We start from the raw sequence: 19008 nt of genomic DNA, 5'->3' as shown, positions 1-19008 counted from the left end.
CCTGCTGTTTATTATCCCCTAAAAATCCTAATCCTGTTTGTAGTATCACAATCCTGTTCTTAACCTGCAATGCCAAAAAACAGAGGCTTTCACAAAATCCTGGGAGCACAAGATGATAAGCCTCACCAGAGAAACTCCAATAGGCAGATTTGCTACCACTGCTGAGTTCGACGTAAATGCTGGGGAAAGGTGCCTCCCTAAGATCTGCTGTGGGATCACAGACAAATATCAAAAGTACAAGCTTCAGATAAAGTCCTGCCCCAACGAATGCCTCAGCCCTTCTACTGGATGCAAGATTCCTCCATTTAATGACTTTCTTGAAGTTAGTCCATTCCATTTTTAACCGTAGGAGCAGACAAGGTCCCTACTTTTCCCTTCAGCAGCCTGCTCTGCATCAGCAGGACTTTTCCTTCTCAGAAAATTATGTCTTTCCTAAGAACTTAATCCCAGTCTATAACCATTTAAATATTGTCCATTTCACACACCACATCCATCTGAACTGAGGAGAGAGAACAAAAGCCACTTCAGAAGCATTAGTAACACTGACGTCCCCCTGGCGTCATTACCTCTATAGCTAGTTGATAGTACTCTGCTTCCAGAAGCCGATTTCTTAATCTTGTGACTGCTGCGGGGAGAAGAATCTGATCCAAAGACGGTACTGGGCGGTACGCAGCAGCAACCAAAATGTTCAACACATCCACTTTGCTGATGTAACTAGGAGAAAACCGAGGTTAAACAAATACATACACTTTCACTATTACCATACACTTAGAACTTTATGTCAAAGACAACTCTTAGAACAGTGGTTCCCAATCACAAATATACCAGGTTTCTCTATCTATTCAGGCTATTTTTAATTGTGGGGGTTGTGCCACATTCAGTGGAACACCGGCAGATGCTGATTGCAGACACTAACTGTATGTTACTAAATCAAAATAGTACATGTGAAATTTATATATTACACCTGCCACCTCCAGCTCTGTAGGACAAAACATGAAGAAAGTGTAAAATGCTTATTCTGAGAAAGTGCAGGTTTAAAATCCTATACTGAAATATAGATTAAAAACAGACACATAGTATGACAAATAAAATATTTACTCCAGTCTTCAAGAATTATTTCTCCTTACTCTGAGAATTTTCTTGGTGATTATTATGTAGCCATATTACTTGGATTTCTACTATTTGAATTTTCACATTATTCTTACATTATGAACTTATCTTCTTTCTTAAAATGCCCATGGTACAATCAGAAAACAACTCTCCCACCTTCTATTCCCCAGTAAAAAAAGATAACAGTCTCAACAACCCCTCAGTACATCCCAGTGAACATCTGATAAATCACCTGTCACAGAGAGCGAGATCCTGGCTCCTTCCAGCTTTTACAAACATCATTTTGGCACTGAAAAGCAATTGTTTCATGATGTCCATAAGGAGACCAGCATCCATCTCGGGATTAGTGAGCCCTTGGGACAACTTGCAGCAGTGCTCTATGAGTTGGTGGCCACACACTATGCTGTCACTGTGCAAGCTAAGGATGGCAATACACAAAGAAGAGCTGGGAGCCTGACAATTTGAGGAAAGACAGAAAAATGTGGGTACTGAGGTAGTTCTCCAAGGAGCTGCTTATATTGGACTCACTTCCTCCAGACCTCACCTGTTCGTAATAAAATTCACTGCGTACAATTTCATTCTCCTCTTCGTTCAGGGAGAAAATCCATTCAAGCTCAGTTGCTTTGGATATTCTCACAACTGTGGAATACTCATTATTACAAGTTTCTGCAGCCAAAAAGAAAACACCAGGTAGAATCATTGTACAAGGCTGGACTAAGGACACATAATGCAGAGCATTCCTATTCTCTCATAAACCAGTCACCTGTGATCTTCTCACTGTCCCACTTCCTGCCAGTATCACGTGTCCAGCACACAGATCACAGAAATGTTTTCTCTCCTCATCAGGCTGCCAAACGGTACCTAAACTTACCATTACTAACACCAGGTCACCAAAAACTGGCTCCAGTATCATGTCTTCAAATGATTATCCAACTCTTACCCTACTGGGCATCAAGCACAGCCACCTCCCCTCTTTAGCCTGCCCTCAAGCAAGTATCAAATATTTCTGGGCAGGAGAACAGTGGAAATATGAGAGCTGTGGGCTACAGCTAAAAAGGGAACCTGAAGAACCAGGTGTAAACAAAAAGGTAAATTGACTTAACTGCCTGTATCTTCTTTTCAGAATTTAGAATATTTGAACATATAGTCCAGCTGCATTAAGACAAAAGATGGTGAGAGGATGAGCTAAATCATTAATTTTTCATATAAAATATCACTGCAGAAAACCAAAGTTTTGATCAAATTATTTAAGAAATTTCATTTCTGTGGAAAGTCTTTTTCTTTCCTCCAGATTGTCAAGGATTAGGGAAATTTCTCTTTGAAATTAATAACCCAGAATAGCTAGAAATCAAATATTGCCTGTCACCTGAGTGCAGCTGAGAATGCACAAGACCTCTGATGCTCAAGTTTGTGATTGTGGTTCCTGGCAGAAAAACAATGGTCAATCGCACAATGCTTAAAAATGGAGATTAATGCTAACTTGATATTTTTTCCCCCTGATTAACTTCCTCTTCTCCCTGGAAAACTTTAAGTAAATTAAAAGAAAAAAGTCTCCAAATTCATTATTCTACATTTCACAGGACTGCTACAGCATTGAGTAAAACCATAGGGTGAAGAAAAAAGAATAAAAAAAAAAAAAAAGAAGAATACTATTTCTAAATTGAACTGGAAGCTGGAATAATTACAATAAACCAGGCTTGAAATCATTTGATGAGCCTTCTTCACAGTTTCATCAGATAAGTCAAAAAAGCAGAATAAAACACTTGGCCTCTTTAATCTAAGGATTTCCATACTGTTCTTATTCACCCCTATTGAATGCATCAGTGACGTGTAGCAAGTCTGCAGGCAAAGAGAAGGATTTAACCAGAAGCAGCAGCTCAGAAGCCACATTTCAGCTGTTTCAGTCTTGGAACAAAGGTCGCAGTAAAACAAACTGTCAACAGCAAAAAAACACCCACCAAAAAAACAAAACCCCACTCAAATAGCCCATTATACCAAAGAAGGGACACGTAAGGAAAAATATTCTCATTTGTTTTCCGGTATAAATGCAAATTTTGCACCATATTTCACATTACTTCTATAAGCACTTCCAATAACTACGTTTTGGTCTGCCAGAATTTCAGGTCAGCGTAGGAAAGGTTTGCAGAATCACCTCAAACGCCAGACTAAGTAACAAGCAGGAAATACCTTCAGAGGAGAACTGGCAGTGAAAATAGAAAAATTCAACTAAATTTTGCTACTATTCTCGAAGTGTTGTGCTTATTAGATGTAGAAACTGAGGCACCAAAAATAAATTACTCATCCATATTCATACAGCCGGCAATGGAGACAGAACTCAGCACACAACCAAACCCACGTGAGAGGCTTCATCCTGTGCTACCATGAGACAACACGGGGTATCAAACACTGCAGCACACCGCAGTGCTACTCAAGAGTTCTACTACCACAACCTATTAAAACAAGGATCACTCATCACAGCTCTCTCATGGGCTAATTAATTCCTACTCATACCACAGCCTCTCATTGACTGTTTCTAGTACACGCAGTGTAATCTCCCAACATTGTTTTTCAGTTCCTCCTTGTAATCTCTATCCAGCACATTCAAGATTGGCTCAAATGTTTCTCCTAAATTCCAATTTCCATTCACAGAAGTTTGGAATGTTCAATTTCAGCCTGCACATGCAAAGATCACCAGTGATGCTTTGTACGTGACATTTTAATCACTCTTTAGTTGCAACTAGATGTGTTAGCTTCCTACATCTAACTCTGCTGCTCATCAGACACTTTAAAAAAAAATTGAAGTTTAACATTAATACATTCCTTACCTTCCACTTGGTCCTGGTCTTCTTTTCTGCTGTAATAAAATGACAGAAAGAAAAATCATGCCAACTCCAGCACACTGGGGAAAACAGATTTAAGAGAGAGATGATATGGCCTTTCAAAACACTGTCTTGTAAAAAAAAAAAACAACAAAACCCAAACACATCTCTCCCTCCCTGCCCTCTCTGACCCATTGCCTCCATCCTTAATATTTAGTTGGTTTTGATATACAAGTGTAGTAAAACTGAAACACTTGAGCAATTAAAACATGGCAGGTGGCATACAAGCTCACTGCTAGGCTCCGCCGCGTAAGCAACTGTCGTGATGCAAGCTGGTTTAGCTAGAGGTGACTGCCTGTTTTTTCAGAGCTTCCTTTTCGGATCTGCAGAGCATCCCACTTCTCCTAGCAAGTCTGCTGATGCTGTCATGTGGGATACTGCTGCCTGCTGGATTGCTAGAAGACGAAATGCAGCTGAAAGGAGTAAGTCTTACTCTCTTACTCAGCTCTGGCAGTATCAGCAGGCTTGACAGTGTCACAGAGAGTAAAACATACTCTTTTCAGCTGCACTTTTCACCAGCTGACCTAACATACACACAATGAATCTCTGTCCAATTCTCAGCTTAAAGCAACCACATAATGAAAATCTGTCATCACAGCTGTCCCATTTATTAAGGGCAGTTTCAAAGCCCATCTGATCATGAAGTTGCTTTTGAATCCTCAAGGGTTCAAGGAGTCATTATGGATTATGGAGTAACACTGGTATCTTCAGCAGAGCTAGTCAACATGGGATGCTAATCCAGGAGCTGAGTAAACTGCGGGAAACTTTGTCACACGGTAGTATTTTGTGCTGAATATGTTTTGTATCAAAGCATTCAACTCTCAGATTTAATGATCAATTGATGCTTAAAGAATTAAAGACTTTGTTGCCTGGCTCTCCAGTGTTTTTTTCTAATATGAAAAGTAAACTGAGGCATAAGGAACAACCCCTCACCTATCAAACTTGAAAATCCCAACAGCTGGAGGCCAAAAAGTAGATGTTGTTATATTATCCAGATAAACCCAAATGCTTATTTCTCTCTCATTCTATTCATGTACACTACTGCATATGTGAAATTGAGGATCAGAATGGAAGGACTTACGCGCTCGAGTCTTGCACCAAGCCAGGCAGGTGTTCTCTGTTGTAGTAGCTGTAGCACTGATCACATACACGAGACTGACTTTCTCTGCAAGCTTCTACTGCCATTTTTTTGGTGGAGCAAGAGCTGCACACCAGCCTGCCACAGCGCCTGCAGTGATGGCGCCTGTTAAACTAGGCAAAAGAGGTCATGGATGAGCAACAGAAAGAATTTACTCAAGTCCCCTCCCATACCTGCCTCCACTCGTGAGTAAATCTACTCTTCTGAAGAGAGGAAACACCACATATGATGAGGCTTTTCAGAACTAGGCAAGATTGATTCTCAGTGTTACAATTTCTTCTGAAGGAATGGCAAAGAACAAAAAAAAAAAAAAAAGCAAAACTAACACCCAAAGGCAGGTATTTAAAACCTGTTTGTTGGAGTCTTGGACTTTCCATTATTTCAGCTATCACAACTTTGATCACAGCGCTAATTAGGTCATCTATTGGAAAAGTTAGCAGCTGTAGACTGTCCTTCTGACACCGTGTTAGTAATTTCCAAATTCAAAAGCAACAGTTACTTTGAGAAAACAACAGAAGATAACAGACTGTCAGCACATCTGTAAAACTCAAAATTAATCTTCTCCCTTAGAGGAACAATGCAGTTGCTCAAGTACTCAATGAAAAAAAAAGTTTTAGAAAAGTATAACCAAGAGCAAATCTTATACATTCTCTACATTTGTAATGTGAATTACATGATGTTTATGTTATTTTTTTGCCAGTACAGTTCACTAGACAGCTATAATTGCACATTTTTGAGATCTCATAGCTGTCTCTCTGATGACCAGATTTCCTCTTTAAGATCTATCATATCACAAGACTTTGCAAGGAGCTAACTGTTGCCAGTCTCCTCAACTCAACCAAACATAAATTAATGGTTAAATATCAAACAACCGGCAATCTTGTCAAGCCCACACTGATGCAGATAAACTTGCCAAAGTAGCTAGTGTCTCTCCAGAAACAGACTATGAGCAAGAGTTCATATTAAGGTCACAGTTGTAGTAATGTCCAAACTTCATTTTTGCTCCTTACCATAGTAAAGCGTTCAGTTTTGCAAACCATACATATCGTTTCAGTGTCATCAGGTATCCACTGCTGCTTGGGTGGAGGCTTCTCAGGAGGCACAAATTCTTGAGGAAGCAAATTCTGCTGCAGGCTTCTGTCTCTGGGACTTGCAGACATGGCGACACCTTAAAAAGAGTCGGGCAAAGAAGAACACGGAACAGGATTTAAGCTGTTTAATGGAGTCTTGAATGCCAGAAACACTACAGACTTACTGAGGCTGTAAGATCCTTCTGGCTCACAAGACAACTACAACTGTATCTTTCAGCCAGGCATGGCAGAATGAGATTTTGTAAGGAATATGTATACTTTAAACTAAAATCGTAAGATTGCAAGCTTACAGTACTCCAATATTGATTAGTAGAGTTCATACCTATTAACAGACCCTTACAACAATTACAGAAGTGTAAGACTTCTCAACACCTGTTCTTGTATCATAAGCAAGGACTTGGAGGAGAAAGAAAAAAAAACACCCCTGTATATGGATTCCAAAAAGCAATATAGCATAAAATATAATCTTATGGATATCCAGTGCTGACACTCCTGAAGAGTGAGACTCCTCTTTGTTATCTCAGAAGTGTGGTATGGCTAGCAACAGCATATTCCTCCCTGTTCTGGTCCCCTTTACAATCTGCTGTGGGGAAATCCGTTCAAAGAGGCAGGAGTTTAAGTCTTTGCCCTTCAGGATCTTTGACCTTGCCAATGAAACAGTCATTGAATCAAGTTTACAGTATTAGACAGGCTTTCAGTTTATATGATGTGAGCCAGTTTCACTACAGGCTAATCAATAAGTTCATCATGTCACTGCAGCCCCGAAAGCCATCTTCTGTTTGAATAAATACTAAACTGAAAGAGAGAAATCTCCATTCCGATAAAGCCAACTCATGTTCATCAAAGTAGGCAGTGGATTGCAAAGGAACATTAGAGGACACCGCATTCCAGTTTTATAGCAGTATACAGATACTAAAGCTGACCATTAAGAGCTACACAGCCCAATCCAAGATGCTTCCTCTCACTTCACGGGGGCAGAGCAAGCAGAGTCAGGGCACAGAACCAGAGAACAGTTCAGACACCATAAACTCTAATTCACTTGCTGAGCATCACCAGCCTTAGAGGCCTGAGGATATTCTTGGCGAGTCACTCTCTGAGAGTACAGACTGTGCATCTCTCGCAACACATATCCTCCCAAGAGTGCATCTCTTACATTACATGCTGAATGGAAGCTAGAGAAGGACTTGTGGTGGTTTTTAAGCCACAAGTACTCTTTAGTTGTTTCAGCTTGAATTAGTTTCTACTTATTTGTGTTTGAGGACTCTGAATGGAGAGTCTCAGACAATACAAGGTATGCTATTTCCCTCAGGTCACAAGAGGGAACCTAGAAATAGATTGAAGGACAAAAAGAATGACAAAAAAATACAATACAGATTTCTACTGTAAAACCAAAGTTCAGATCCAGAAGAAAACTTACTAAGCAACAATACTAAGACAGAGAGAAGTACCACAAAGATGGTCTTCCAGACAGACTCTGCCTATGTATCCAGAGACAAATTACAGAAGTCAAGACGCAGAAAGGTTAACCTTGAGCATCGTCAACATGCTATCAACCTAGTTGTAGGAAAGTAGTAATTTTTTTTTCTTGCAGATGTAGTCCTGTTTCCTATGGTCTGCTCAGGCTTGGTTTTTCTGTAGAGTCTGGTAAGGAATGGTTTTGTGCTGGTTTTTCAGGTATTTTGTACACACCCACCAAAACCAAGACAAAGCAATACAGTTCTTCCTCTTTAACTTTTCTTTTATTTGGGCCCAAAGCAGGTTAGAGACCTACTAACCTGCGCTAAATGCGACCCAAGTTAGTATTAAGTTACTATTAAGTAACTTGAGACGCACATACATAGAATCCATCCATCTATCTACCTATATACACTATAAGAACAGGTTGCAAGAAAATGGAACCTTACCAGTAAAGCTGACAGAAGATAGTTCCGATGACCCCGACTTAGACAGTGCTTCACACTCCAATATCTGATTGAGACTTTCTTGGATGCGTATCAGAGAATCTAAGACAAAGGAAAGAAAAAAAAATCTGAGCATAATACTGGCCACACAACTACTTGTTTTTACAAAGATTAGAGGAATCCATTCACAGGAATATGCAAGAAAATCATCAAAAAATTACACATTATTATGTTATCATGGAAATTAGCCCACAACAATTCACACAAAACTATATAAAATTCAATAATGCAGCAGAGTATAAGTATCAGACGTGAAAACAATTAGCTGACAATATGCTTATGGCAAATACTAAATGTTTCACATTGCAGCAGAAGGAACATGCTTGCTAAGTTACACGCCACGTGGCAGAAAAAGATAGTTAAGTCTGATGCTTTTATGTTAGCAAGAGCTGCATCTTTAAATCATGGAACAAAGTGAACATTTGGAAACTTCCATAAAGCAAGTTGGCACCATATAAGTAGGTATAAATAGATACTGACAGGTACACATATGATGTGCTTTTAATATAACGAAAACAAAAGCAATGGACTGGATCTGCAGCACCCTCTGCTGTTCCAGTTCTAAAACCCTGACAGAACAGAACAAATGCAGGTGAATCAGACAACGTGGATCAGAAGAGATTGGCAAATTAGAAAGGAGAACCATGCTGAGAATCTTAAGTAGAACTTCAAGCTTTAAAGTCGTTCATATTAAAAAAGGAACAAGACTCTGGTAGGAGGAAAGACTATGGATGAATAAAACTCCATTCTATTTGGAGGAAGATGTAGCTGGCTGCAAGTTTTAGAACTGCTTAAGTCGTCAGTGACTTCGCATTAACCAGGAATGAAATAAAACTGAACAATATCATATAAGAAAAGAGACTTCAAAAAGGAGCAGAGAAAAGCCTGAAAAACTTTTGAAGCTGTTGGTCCTTGAGAACCTCTGTCTACAAGAAAGGCAAAGAACATGTTCTGGGCTAGAAGGAGAGTGGATGCGCACATTAAAATCGTTGTGGCACAATTGGTGAAATGACTCTAGGGGAAAATTGGCCCTACTTTCCCAAGTGAAGAACAACATTCTCAAGGACACTCACCCGATCTCTTTTCTTTTAATGTGAAAGGGAAGTTGAGAGCTTTTTCTGCATACTTGGAGAGCAAGTTATCAATGTCTTCTATGGTAAAACCAATTTCCTGTCCAGCTAAGAGTTGGTGCAATGTCTGCACAGCGACAGCTACCCAGTCCACCTTCATATTCATGAGGAGCTGTTCCAGCATGAGCAGTGGCCTGGAGGAGAGGTGGAAGTAGTTAACACGGGAGGGCTCAGGCAGAGTCAGCAGCACCTGAGACACAAGGGAAAAAGCATATGTTAAAATTATGCCCCTTCAAATCTGTGTTTCTGTGAAACTAAAGGCAAGAAACTAGCACAGTAGCTCATGCAGAGAATGGAATAACATAGAGAGGCTTGAAAAATGGAGATGGGACTTCTCAGATCTACTCCTAGTTCTGTTACAGAATTACTGAGTGGATTTGCAGAAATTACTTAGCTTGCACTGTCCTTTTCTATAAAGCACTGCCTCATTTCAGAGGCAATGAGAAGAGTGGAAAGCATTTTTTGACTCCAAGACAAATATATTGTAATAGGGTAGAGCACACTTTCTTATTAAAATAAGCTTACAAAAAGATTAGCCTGACTGTTATCCTTCCATCACTTGAGTGGAGAAAATAAAAGCAATTCTCCTAAAGATGGACAGTTAATATGGATATTTCCCAATTAAATCATGTCTTCAGGAGGGACAAGTAAAGAAACAGGAAGCCCAGCAAAAACACTGTTGTAGCACACATTGGAGCAAGCTGCTATTTGTAGTCCTATAACAAAACAGACATTACCAAAAGCACCGCATTTTGTTTACCTATAACGCACTTGACTAAGGTAACCAGTGGTTAATGCATCTATGCCCAGGCTGAGCACAAAACCTGTATGACTTCTGTAACAGGAACAGACATTCAGCAAGAGGAGTGACATCATCTGCCTTTGGGAGGCAGTTGGGAGAAACATTCCATGTTAAGTGTCAAAGACCACACAGGTGGGTACAGGTAGGACACCTGGTGTTACTGACACAGAGAGTAAGTTGAGCAGCAACCATCCTGATAAACATCACAATTTTATTTTATTTTCCCTACCAATTCTCTTTTAGCCTGTGTGCTTCTCCACTCCCTATAGGTCAAACACAGTACTGCCCTGTTCATATCGGGAGCTACAACCATCTGATAATACAGAACCTGGAGAATGGGAAGCTTTAAGCCATGTTTAACTTCTCGTTGGATCCAACTCAGAATCTGAGACAATGATATGCTGACAATGCTTTGGTAAAATCTACAGACTGTATATATTGCGTTTATTAGGTATTATCAGATAAATTATACAATTATATATTGCTGTTAATCTCAACGCAGGAGCTTTCCTCACCTTTGATCCCATATAGAGTGCCTGGATTTCATTACGGCGTGCTGTTGTCAGATCCAAATAGAAGTGAGCGGTGAGGTAATCAGCCAAGAAGTGAGAGGCTGCCAAGTTTGGATGCTGGTCAAGGGACTGTTCACTGATGGCAAGGCAAATACCAGGGTCTTCAATTCTCTGCAAAAGCTATAAACCCAAACAAAATACAGTGAATTCCAACTACATTCCTGGAAAGCAGCCTTTATAACAGGCAGTCCATGACAGATTATCACCCTACAATGGTGTAGCAAGCAAATCAGCTTGCACAAGTCTTACTTATATGAGGATGATTCAGATATCCACTTAAGAGACTATTCATTGTCTATTCGCTCCATTTATTAATCAAAATTTTTTTTTTAAATTAAGCAAAAAACCGAAGCAATAAGTGGGCTGGAAGGTATAGAGATAAGAAGTCTTTATTTTGCCCCCAGAATATTTTCAAAGCTACACACTCTGAAAGAGCCTGCTCTTTATTTCACACTCTGTTATTAGGAACAGCTCTGTAATCATTAAAACCAGAAGAATTCACCAATTTGGGCACTGAAGCACAACTGACCGATTACTGTTATTAGCTTCACTTCTGGTTCTACTTAAGAAGCATGGAAATGTTCATTACGATTTTTCAATTAAAAGGGGTCTTGTACTTCCACATAAGTGGCATTTATGCCGTTAAGTCCAGCAACTAGGTTGCCAAGTCTGATTTTCACTTCAGTGGAACAGTATCCTGAAGGCATATAGCAAATAGCGTCTCAAGGGGGACACAAAAAGACCATGAAAACACACATAAAGGCAAAGAAAACAGTTCTCAACTTATCTGACCTATGGATTTAAGGCTGAAAGAGCCCTGTGATTGATTACCTGCAATGCTTTTTCCATGTCTCCTATCTCCAGTAAGTGGAGAAGGTGCTCACGGTGCAGGTTGATCCAGTCTTCTCTGGGGACAGGATACAAATGCCCCCATTCCTCACACAACTCATAATCCTAAAGAATTTTGAAAAAAGTTATAAATAAAAGAAGAACAAACTCTATCCTCTCTGGTACAGCTCTCCCAAGGTTCTGATCAACTTCAAGAAATTCTGTAGCTTAGACTCCTCTGCCACACATTAAAAGTAAATAATTACATTGACAAGGTGAAAAAGATGATAATTTTGTCAGAGCTATAGCTTGCATAGAGAACAGCTTCTCATCTACCAGCAAGCAAGCTGGCTTTTGAGAGACACTTTTAGAGCCAGCCAAGATCTACAGTATTAGTACTTATATAATACTGTATTAGGCCCAAAGTCATGCTATACAGTCTTCAAAATTCTAAGAAAAAAACTCCAGACTGTATCTCAGAGTAAGAGTTATAACTTAAGTTTAAGGGTTATTAACTACATGTAAGTCTTGACATTAAACACAGATCTGTATTTGTAGCACATAACTGACTAAAGGAATCCTGTCTCCCATTGTAATCTCAATTAATCAGTGTTTTAAGATTCTATTTCAAAAAATCTATTTATTCAAAGTTTAATGCATTCTAACTGAACAAAATTCACATGCTGATGCCTAACCTTTGCTTTCAGAATGATATTCATGACGGCCTGGGGGTCATCAGTGCAGGCTTTTTTCAGATCCTGCCAGTCATTCCACAATGGTTCATTTTGCACATTCAGAATCTGAAAAAGTTTATGTTAAGGTAGCACAAATTTTAAAAGTTTTATCTACAACAACCATTTAGTCTAACAAAACAGCTGAGCTGATTACATCAAGAACTGCTTCATACAAAGAAAAAAAAAACAAATAAACCAGACCCATGTTTATCTCTAGCCCTCTTCTGGGATGATGTAATGCACCTGCACTCCAAAAAAAACTACGCCATTTTCTCAGAGGTATGAGTCTACAAAGCACATTTTTAAGGGAATGTTTTTAAAAGACTAGATGGCAATAATCATAGATGAAGAAGTATATGTGTACTGGAGGCACTGCTGACACAGAGAGATAACTGAACTGTCAGTTAGCAGAACCAGCACCAGGCAGCTCTCAGTAGCTATTTATGACTTTTTTTTTTTTCCCATTTGTCTTTTCAGTCTGTGCTGAAGTCCAGGCCAGCTATTCAGACTTAATTTGGGTATCTGCACTACCCTGCAGTTAGAAGAATCGACTGCAACACATACACACTTATCAGACCACCACTAGTGCACACCATGCACACCTCTCAAGTTTATAAAATGATGAATTGCCATGGAAAACTTCCAGAGGCTCTAGCATTTGCAAAAAATGGAAAAAGAGATGGTTGGCAAAAAAGCAGCCTCACACAAATGTTTATGTCAAATCACGTTTGGAGACCTGAACACTAATAGGAGAGTGGGCAAGTTATGAAGGATGGAAGCAGAATGTTAATTGAATTACTCCAGAATGAAAATACACAAGCCATTTTGGATTAAATATTTGAAAAGCTATTATGATGAAAAAAGAACCAAAGCTAAAACTTTGTTAAAGGACAAGTATATTTGCTCCCTGCTGCCTATTTCAACTCCCTGGTTACCTGAAGAGTGACATCATACCTTTTGATAGATCTGAAGTTCTTTCTTCCTGCACTGCAGACTGGCTTTGAGTTCATTAGTTACACCTCGATCAGAAATGCAATAAGCTAGGATTTCCAAACAGGTATCAAGGGGCCATTTGTCCAGACAGTGCAGGGCCAGTCTACTCCTCAGCGTTGCATTTTTTACTGGGAACAAGTATTGCCAGCCATCCTTATCTGTGGAGGAAACAAACCAATACTTTGAAACTCAGTTTCTATGATTTGGAGAATAAAGAAACACTCATCTTCACTGGATCGCATTACCAAAAGAGGAAGTATAGTGATGAAAAATCTATCCAAGACTCATCCGAAGCGTTACATTCTTGGGAAGTAACCAAAGCTAGGATGGGATACTGACTATCTTTAGACTCCAAAAGGCACCTCCTTTCATAGGATACATTATTCATGTCTGAAAATGACACTGCTGTAAGAGTACTTCTGATGGAATGTCTACACCTCCTGATGTATTCAGCTCTTCACATAGAAGCAACACCATAGATGCCTTCCAGTTGTCCTGCACTAAATTGGTCAGGATTTGCACAGTTGCAGAACAGAAACTACACCACCAGAGAAAGCAAATCTAGGATGAAAGAAGGAATGGGAACAATTTCCGTCTTTGGGTTTGCCCAAGGACTACTACTTTAGTTTCCACCTCTTGATCCAGGCTGTAATTTCCATTTAAAAAAAAAATAAATTAGAAAAGTGGAAAAAGCCTGCCTTAATCCTTCTTACCTTCAGCAGCTGCACAGCTCAGCACAGCATCCTTCACACTGACCAGCTCCTCCACATCCTGACTGTACAGCTCCAAGACCTTGAGAGCTCTGTCCCAATCCTTTTCAGCAAGAGCTTGTTCAAAGACTCCCATCAATACCTTCACAGCTGTAGTGGAATGCAATCCTAGCAGAACCAGAGACATGTATGTCTTGCCAGAGAAGACGGTAGTCAGACTGCTACCTTCCTCTTGCTGATTCTGAAGTGGCTCAAACATAGCCAGAAGAAATCGTTCTAATATTGGGAACTCCTTCAACAGTGTCTCACACTCCCTGGAAATCTGCTCCAAACCTAAGGGCACCTCCCGCTTGCCCCGAAATTCCATCCAAGATAAACTTGATTTGGAAGTTTTCTGTATGTTGGACGCACTCAGACATGCCACCGTGGCCATTAGCTTCGACTGAGACTTTAGGAAGTCCAGGGAGGAGGCAGTGAGTGAGTGCTGGCTCAAGTCAGTCACAGAAGATGGGGGCTGAAGGGAGATCTCCTCAGAGGTCACTGCAGAATTGAGAACAGGTATTTCGACATCTGGCAGGCAGTGGCAGGCGCACTGGTGTGCTAAGTTGCTGATGTTTGTCAGAAGATACTTTGCTTGGCTGTTTTGCCTCGCAATGCACAAGGGCAGTGGTTCACAGCAACAGTTAATAATCACTTGCTGCACGTTCAAGTTCAACTCTTCTTTAGCCAAGAGAGAAGAAAGCCTGCAGAATTGGAAACAGAGTCAGTTTACCCAGCACATAAAAGGTACTTTACAATTACATGTTTTCTTAAATCTTCTAAATATTTTGTGAACACAGGCCCTCTAATATTCTTCACAGGCACATACAGGAAAAGAGTACATATCCTATGTTTACACAGTATGAAAAAAGTACACAGCATGACATCAATAATTCAGAGCTTATGTAAACACTCCTTTAAACAAATTTACTTCTCAGACTTCGACTTTTACCTAAATTTGACATACTAAAATGGTTCATCATTAGTGCTCATCTTTATAAGAGCTACCTTGTTAAATCAGACCCTTCCTAAGCCAGCCTAATTTAGTAACTTGTGACGGAAGGACCTTCAATTATCCAGTTTACCTACTGACCAGGGCACGAGCCACATCCAACTGTATTCTTAAGAAGCCCTGCTGGTCTGTTTTCGTATCATATCATATCATAGAATGGCCTAGGCTGGAAGGGACCTTAGAGATCATCTAGTCCAACCTCCCTGTCATGGGCAGGGATACCACCTCTCGACTAGACCAGGCAACAGATGGGGATTTTATGTTATTACATTGCTAAGCTGCAAGTCCACTGCTCTGAGCTGTCACACATTCAGTCAAAAAAAATTTCCATATAAACACACTCTCTCTTCACAGCAAACAGTAACTGCTAAAAATACTGAGCTGCAGTTTTCCCTATCAAAAATCTTCAGGTCGGTAGAGAAGCCACTAAAGTTCCTCCCTGACCACCAACCTTGCAGCCTTAAGTGACTGGCTGGTTGGACACAGCAGGCTGTACTGCCTCTGCTAAGTAGCCAGAGGAGAATTTAAACCCCGCTAAGGTCCAAAGTCACCAACACCAAGGTAACCTAAAGCAGTATACAATCTGAAAATCACCAACCTGTCAGGATGTACCTGTCTCTCAAACACAAGCTGCGACAGCAGCTGAGATGGACTCTGCTGTAACAGTATGAAAGGGTTTCCCACTTTTACTTCTGCAGATACATCTTTAGAAAAAAACAAACACAAAAAACCCAACAACATCAGAACATCTATAGTAATACAAACACATCAGCTGAATACACCAATCAAGTCTTATTTGAGGAACACAAATTTTAAGAGCCTGAGTCTGAAATCTCTTTGAATGAATTCACATTACTATGGCAAAATCCAGAGTTGATTGAAAGGCATTTGCAAGCACGATATCCTTCTCAAACTTGGCACCACTGGTTCACATTTTACTGGAGCTATTACCATAACAGGTAGAGCTGAGAGTCTTTGGCTTTTAAGCAAGATCTAGGTTCAAACAGTTTAGCAACTCCAAACTTTCACCAAAACAATTTGTAGTGAGGCAGAAAATGTGCAGCATTGATTTCTGAGGCATCTCCAGATACTGATTAGCAAGTCCATGCTTTAATCAAGTTGAAATGAGCAGAGGAAACTCCTAGACACACAGCTACTGTTATAAAAGGAATGAACACCCGGCCAGTATTGCTGAAGAGCCTTTGTATCCACTACTGATTTATGTTGAATAACTGATCAGATTCTCCAAGTCTACCTTCTCCTTTTATCTTCCAGTACAGTATTTCCTCAAAACTGACTCAGCCCTTTAATACTGGTCTTTTTTTTGGCCTTGGCAGTTAGTTTCACACAGAAGTTATGGTCAGAATAGTAGTGACCTGAGCTGAACCAGCATGTCTGAAAACAGATCTCTGCCCCTTTTTTCTTGGGAAGGTATTCTCTGAAATGAGTACTGTGGTATTTAACATTAGTGCAGCTCAATTAGTGTCAACATTTAAAAAATAGACAAGTATTTGTTTCTCTCAGTATAGTGAGTTGTTCTTTCTTCTGACAGCTTTATGTGCTGATGGTGCACTTCTTTTCATGGACCACTGTCCCATGCTGGTTCTATAAAAAACTTCTGCCTGGTTACCTCTGCATAGCCTGCTACACCCTCTCTTCTCATGTCTGTGGAGCAGCAGGGCACTGATTGCCTCTAAGGGAGCTGAAAAGCGCACAGTATGCTGACCCACTAGATGGAAAAATCAATCGTGCCTTACAGGGTAGCGATCAGGATTTTTGGAGGTCAGAGGCTCTCATTTTGTCTAAACAAAGTGCAGAATCTGAGTCAGTGTTTAACATTTTTGTTCTCATTTGCTTACTGCCATTAGCTTATCTTAGCAGTGGGTGGCTTAAGCATTAAGGAATAAAATAAAAAAGCGGTGCAATACTCAGATGAAATCAGAAGGTCTGACTACACACAGTAGGAGCCAAAGAACCATTTTTGCACAATTACTTTCCAGAATCAGGCCAGACTACACAGTCTGAGTATCTTCACCTAGGTTCAGATTTTCCAGCAGAAACCCCTTACCCAGCTCTGCATTCAGGCTTCGGAACATGACAGCAGCCAGCGTAGCGATGTAGTCAAAGAAGGCCTTCACAAAGTTTGTCTGCCTGTTCCCCTCTGGCATGGTTTGGGCATGTTGGTCAAGAGTTCTCAGCAGGAGCTTTCTTTGATTCCAAACCAGGTGCTTTTCCAGCTCCGTGGGTTTGAGAGACGCCTGGTCCACCAAGGTGCCAAGCAGGCTCCCTTTAGAGTCTGGTTTAAGAGAACAGAGATAAATCCAGGATTCCAGTTAAGTAAAAAATGCCAAAAAGAAAAGTGGGGGACAGGGAGGGAAGGGAAAAAAGATAAAAAAAAAAGACAGAAATGCTTTAGCATAGTTTCCTCTCTGCAATTACAGATCTCAATCTGGGTGTTACAATTTTACTAAAACCAAGAGACATTTTCACAGCAGAATAAATGAACGGTTCATCTAAATTGGTAACCGTGCCTCTGACAAGTTACAAGTATATGAAGGCAGGCCAAAATCATAGCTACTTGCACGTAATTAACGCATAAACCCATTCTAAAAACACAGGTGTTGACCAGTTCTTGTGCTCCACAACATTTAGCCCTTAGAGCTCTCCTACAATTTTGTTCATTAGGCATACAAATATCTTAAATATTTTAGAAACATCTTAATGCCATTTAGAAATTTGGTAAGTGAAGGGAAGAAAAAAACAAAATCCAAAACACAAGAAAACACCCCAGTGCTACATAATGAACAGAGGTCTGAGAAAAGGCAATTGTAGAAGAATTCTTCAGAAAAGGATGAGACATTTTATGATAACTGGAAAGGTAGCATTTTATGAAAACTGGAAGGTATCATTATGTTACAATAGTTTTATCTCCTTTTGTTAAAAAAAAAAAAAAGAACAGTAAGGATACACCTAATTATCTATAAGCTGTCAGGTTAAAACCCATTTGAATTCCTTATTAGAACTGAAGCAAAAATAGGACAAATAATAACCTCAGCTGTATGGAATGACGTTTTCCTTTCCTCTCTGGTAACTTCACAATTTTAGCTCTGAAAACAAATGCTCAGAATATAAGAATTACAGACACATTTTACACTTAGCATTTAGGATAAAAAATCTAATCTATTTATGCCTATGTCCAAGAGCATTAATACTACGTTTATAATTCTCTGGAGAGACCAAAACAGAAATTTAGATTAATTTGTCAGTCTTGATGATCACAAAAATAACTCACCCCCAGAACGTTCAACACGTGTCAGTGCTTTTAGGATTTGATCCAGATTTTGCGATAAAACAATTTCATTAGTAATACTTTCTTCAGTCAAGGCAGGGTAGCAAGCTTGCAGAAGGTCTATAATACTGCATCGAAAATGACTCCCTATTTTCTCATCTGAGACCTCTAAAAAGAAGGAGAAAGACACAGCAACTGTAAGAGGCAGAAATATTTTTGCACCAAAAAGGCCCACAGAACAAAAACTGTATCATAATACAACCAGTTGGCCAAATTCCAAGTGTTCCAGTTTATTCAGAATTGAGCTTGGGTTGTATGCCCCCCCCGCTCTGCTTTTTTTGCTATAAATACTAAGCTAAAAAAAAGGAAAGTTCAAAATTCCATTGCGACAGAAAGCAAGAATTGGATTTAAGTACATTTCAACAGAAAATCCCATCAGCAAAGCATGCTTACCTGGCTTGGATTGCCCTTGTGACACACAGGAATAGTTGAGAATTTTACTTATTTGCTGTAGAATTGCTGGGAAACCCTTTACACCTTCAGAGCGCACCAAAACAAAGTCAGGTCGGTGGCCTGGAAAAGTCATTGCGCAAAGAGGGACAAAATAAAAGTTAGGAGAGGAAACAGGAGAAACTAACATCAAAGCCCAAAGTAAGATTTAATTAAGACTCGGGTGTTAGCACAACCACCACAGCAGAGAGGGGCTTTTTTTCTTCCCAG

The 19008-nt window shown here is 39.9% G+C and overlaps 1 protein-coding gene across 1 annotated transcript in view; it reads right to left on the bottom strand.

The window, feature by feature from the left end:
- ZFYVE26 (zinc finger, FYVE domain containing 26) overlaps positions 1-19008 on the bottom strand; it is a gene marked incomplete at its 5' end in the record, with an annotated part of 46628 nt that overhangs the window by 10236 nt on the left and 17384 nt on the right. The window contains 17 exons of the mRNA XM_009870476.1: positions 567-714; positions 1343-1563; positions 1655-1776; positions 3936-3964; positions 5071-5240; positions 6138-6295; positions 8123-8221; positions 9253-9499; positions 10627-10803; positions 11515-11637; positions 12207-12311; positions 13200-13396; positions 13952-14691; positions 15598-15703; positions 17068-17295; positions 18292-18456; positions 18742-18861. Coding sequence (XP_009868778.1) covers positions 567-714; positions 1343-1563; positions 1655-1776; positions 3936-3964; positions 5071-5240; positions 6138-6295; positions 8123-8221; positions 9253-9499; positions 10627-10803; positions 11515-11637; positions 12207-12311; positions 13200-13396; positions 13952-14691; positions 15598-15703; positions 17068-17295; positions 18292-18456; positions 18742-18861 — 3155 coding nt within the window. The remainder of the gene's footprint in view (positions 1-566; positions 715-1342; positions 1564-1654; positions 1777-3935; positions 3965-5070; positions 5241-6137; positions 6296-8122; positions 8222-9252; positions 9500-10626; positions 10804-11514; positions 11638-12206; positions 12312-13199; positions 13397-13951; positions 14692-15597; positions 15704-17067; positions 17296-18291; positions 18457-18741; positions 18862-19008) is intronic.

The sequence above is a fragment of the Apaloderma vittatum genome, unplaced genomic scaffold (assembly GCF_000703405.1).
Source record: "Apaloderma vittatum isolate BGI_N311 unplaced genomic scaffold, ASM70340v1 scaffold17085, whole genome shotgun sequence".
NCBI classification, from domain to species: Eukaryota; Metazoa; Chordata; class Aves; order Trogoniformes; family Trogonidae; genus Apaloderma; species Apaloderma vittatum.
This window is presented reverse-complemented; position numbering and strand designations above follow the sequence as displayed.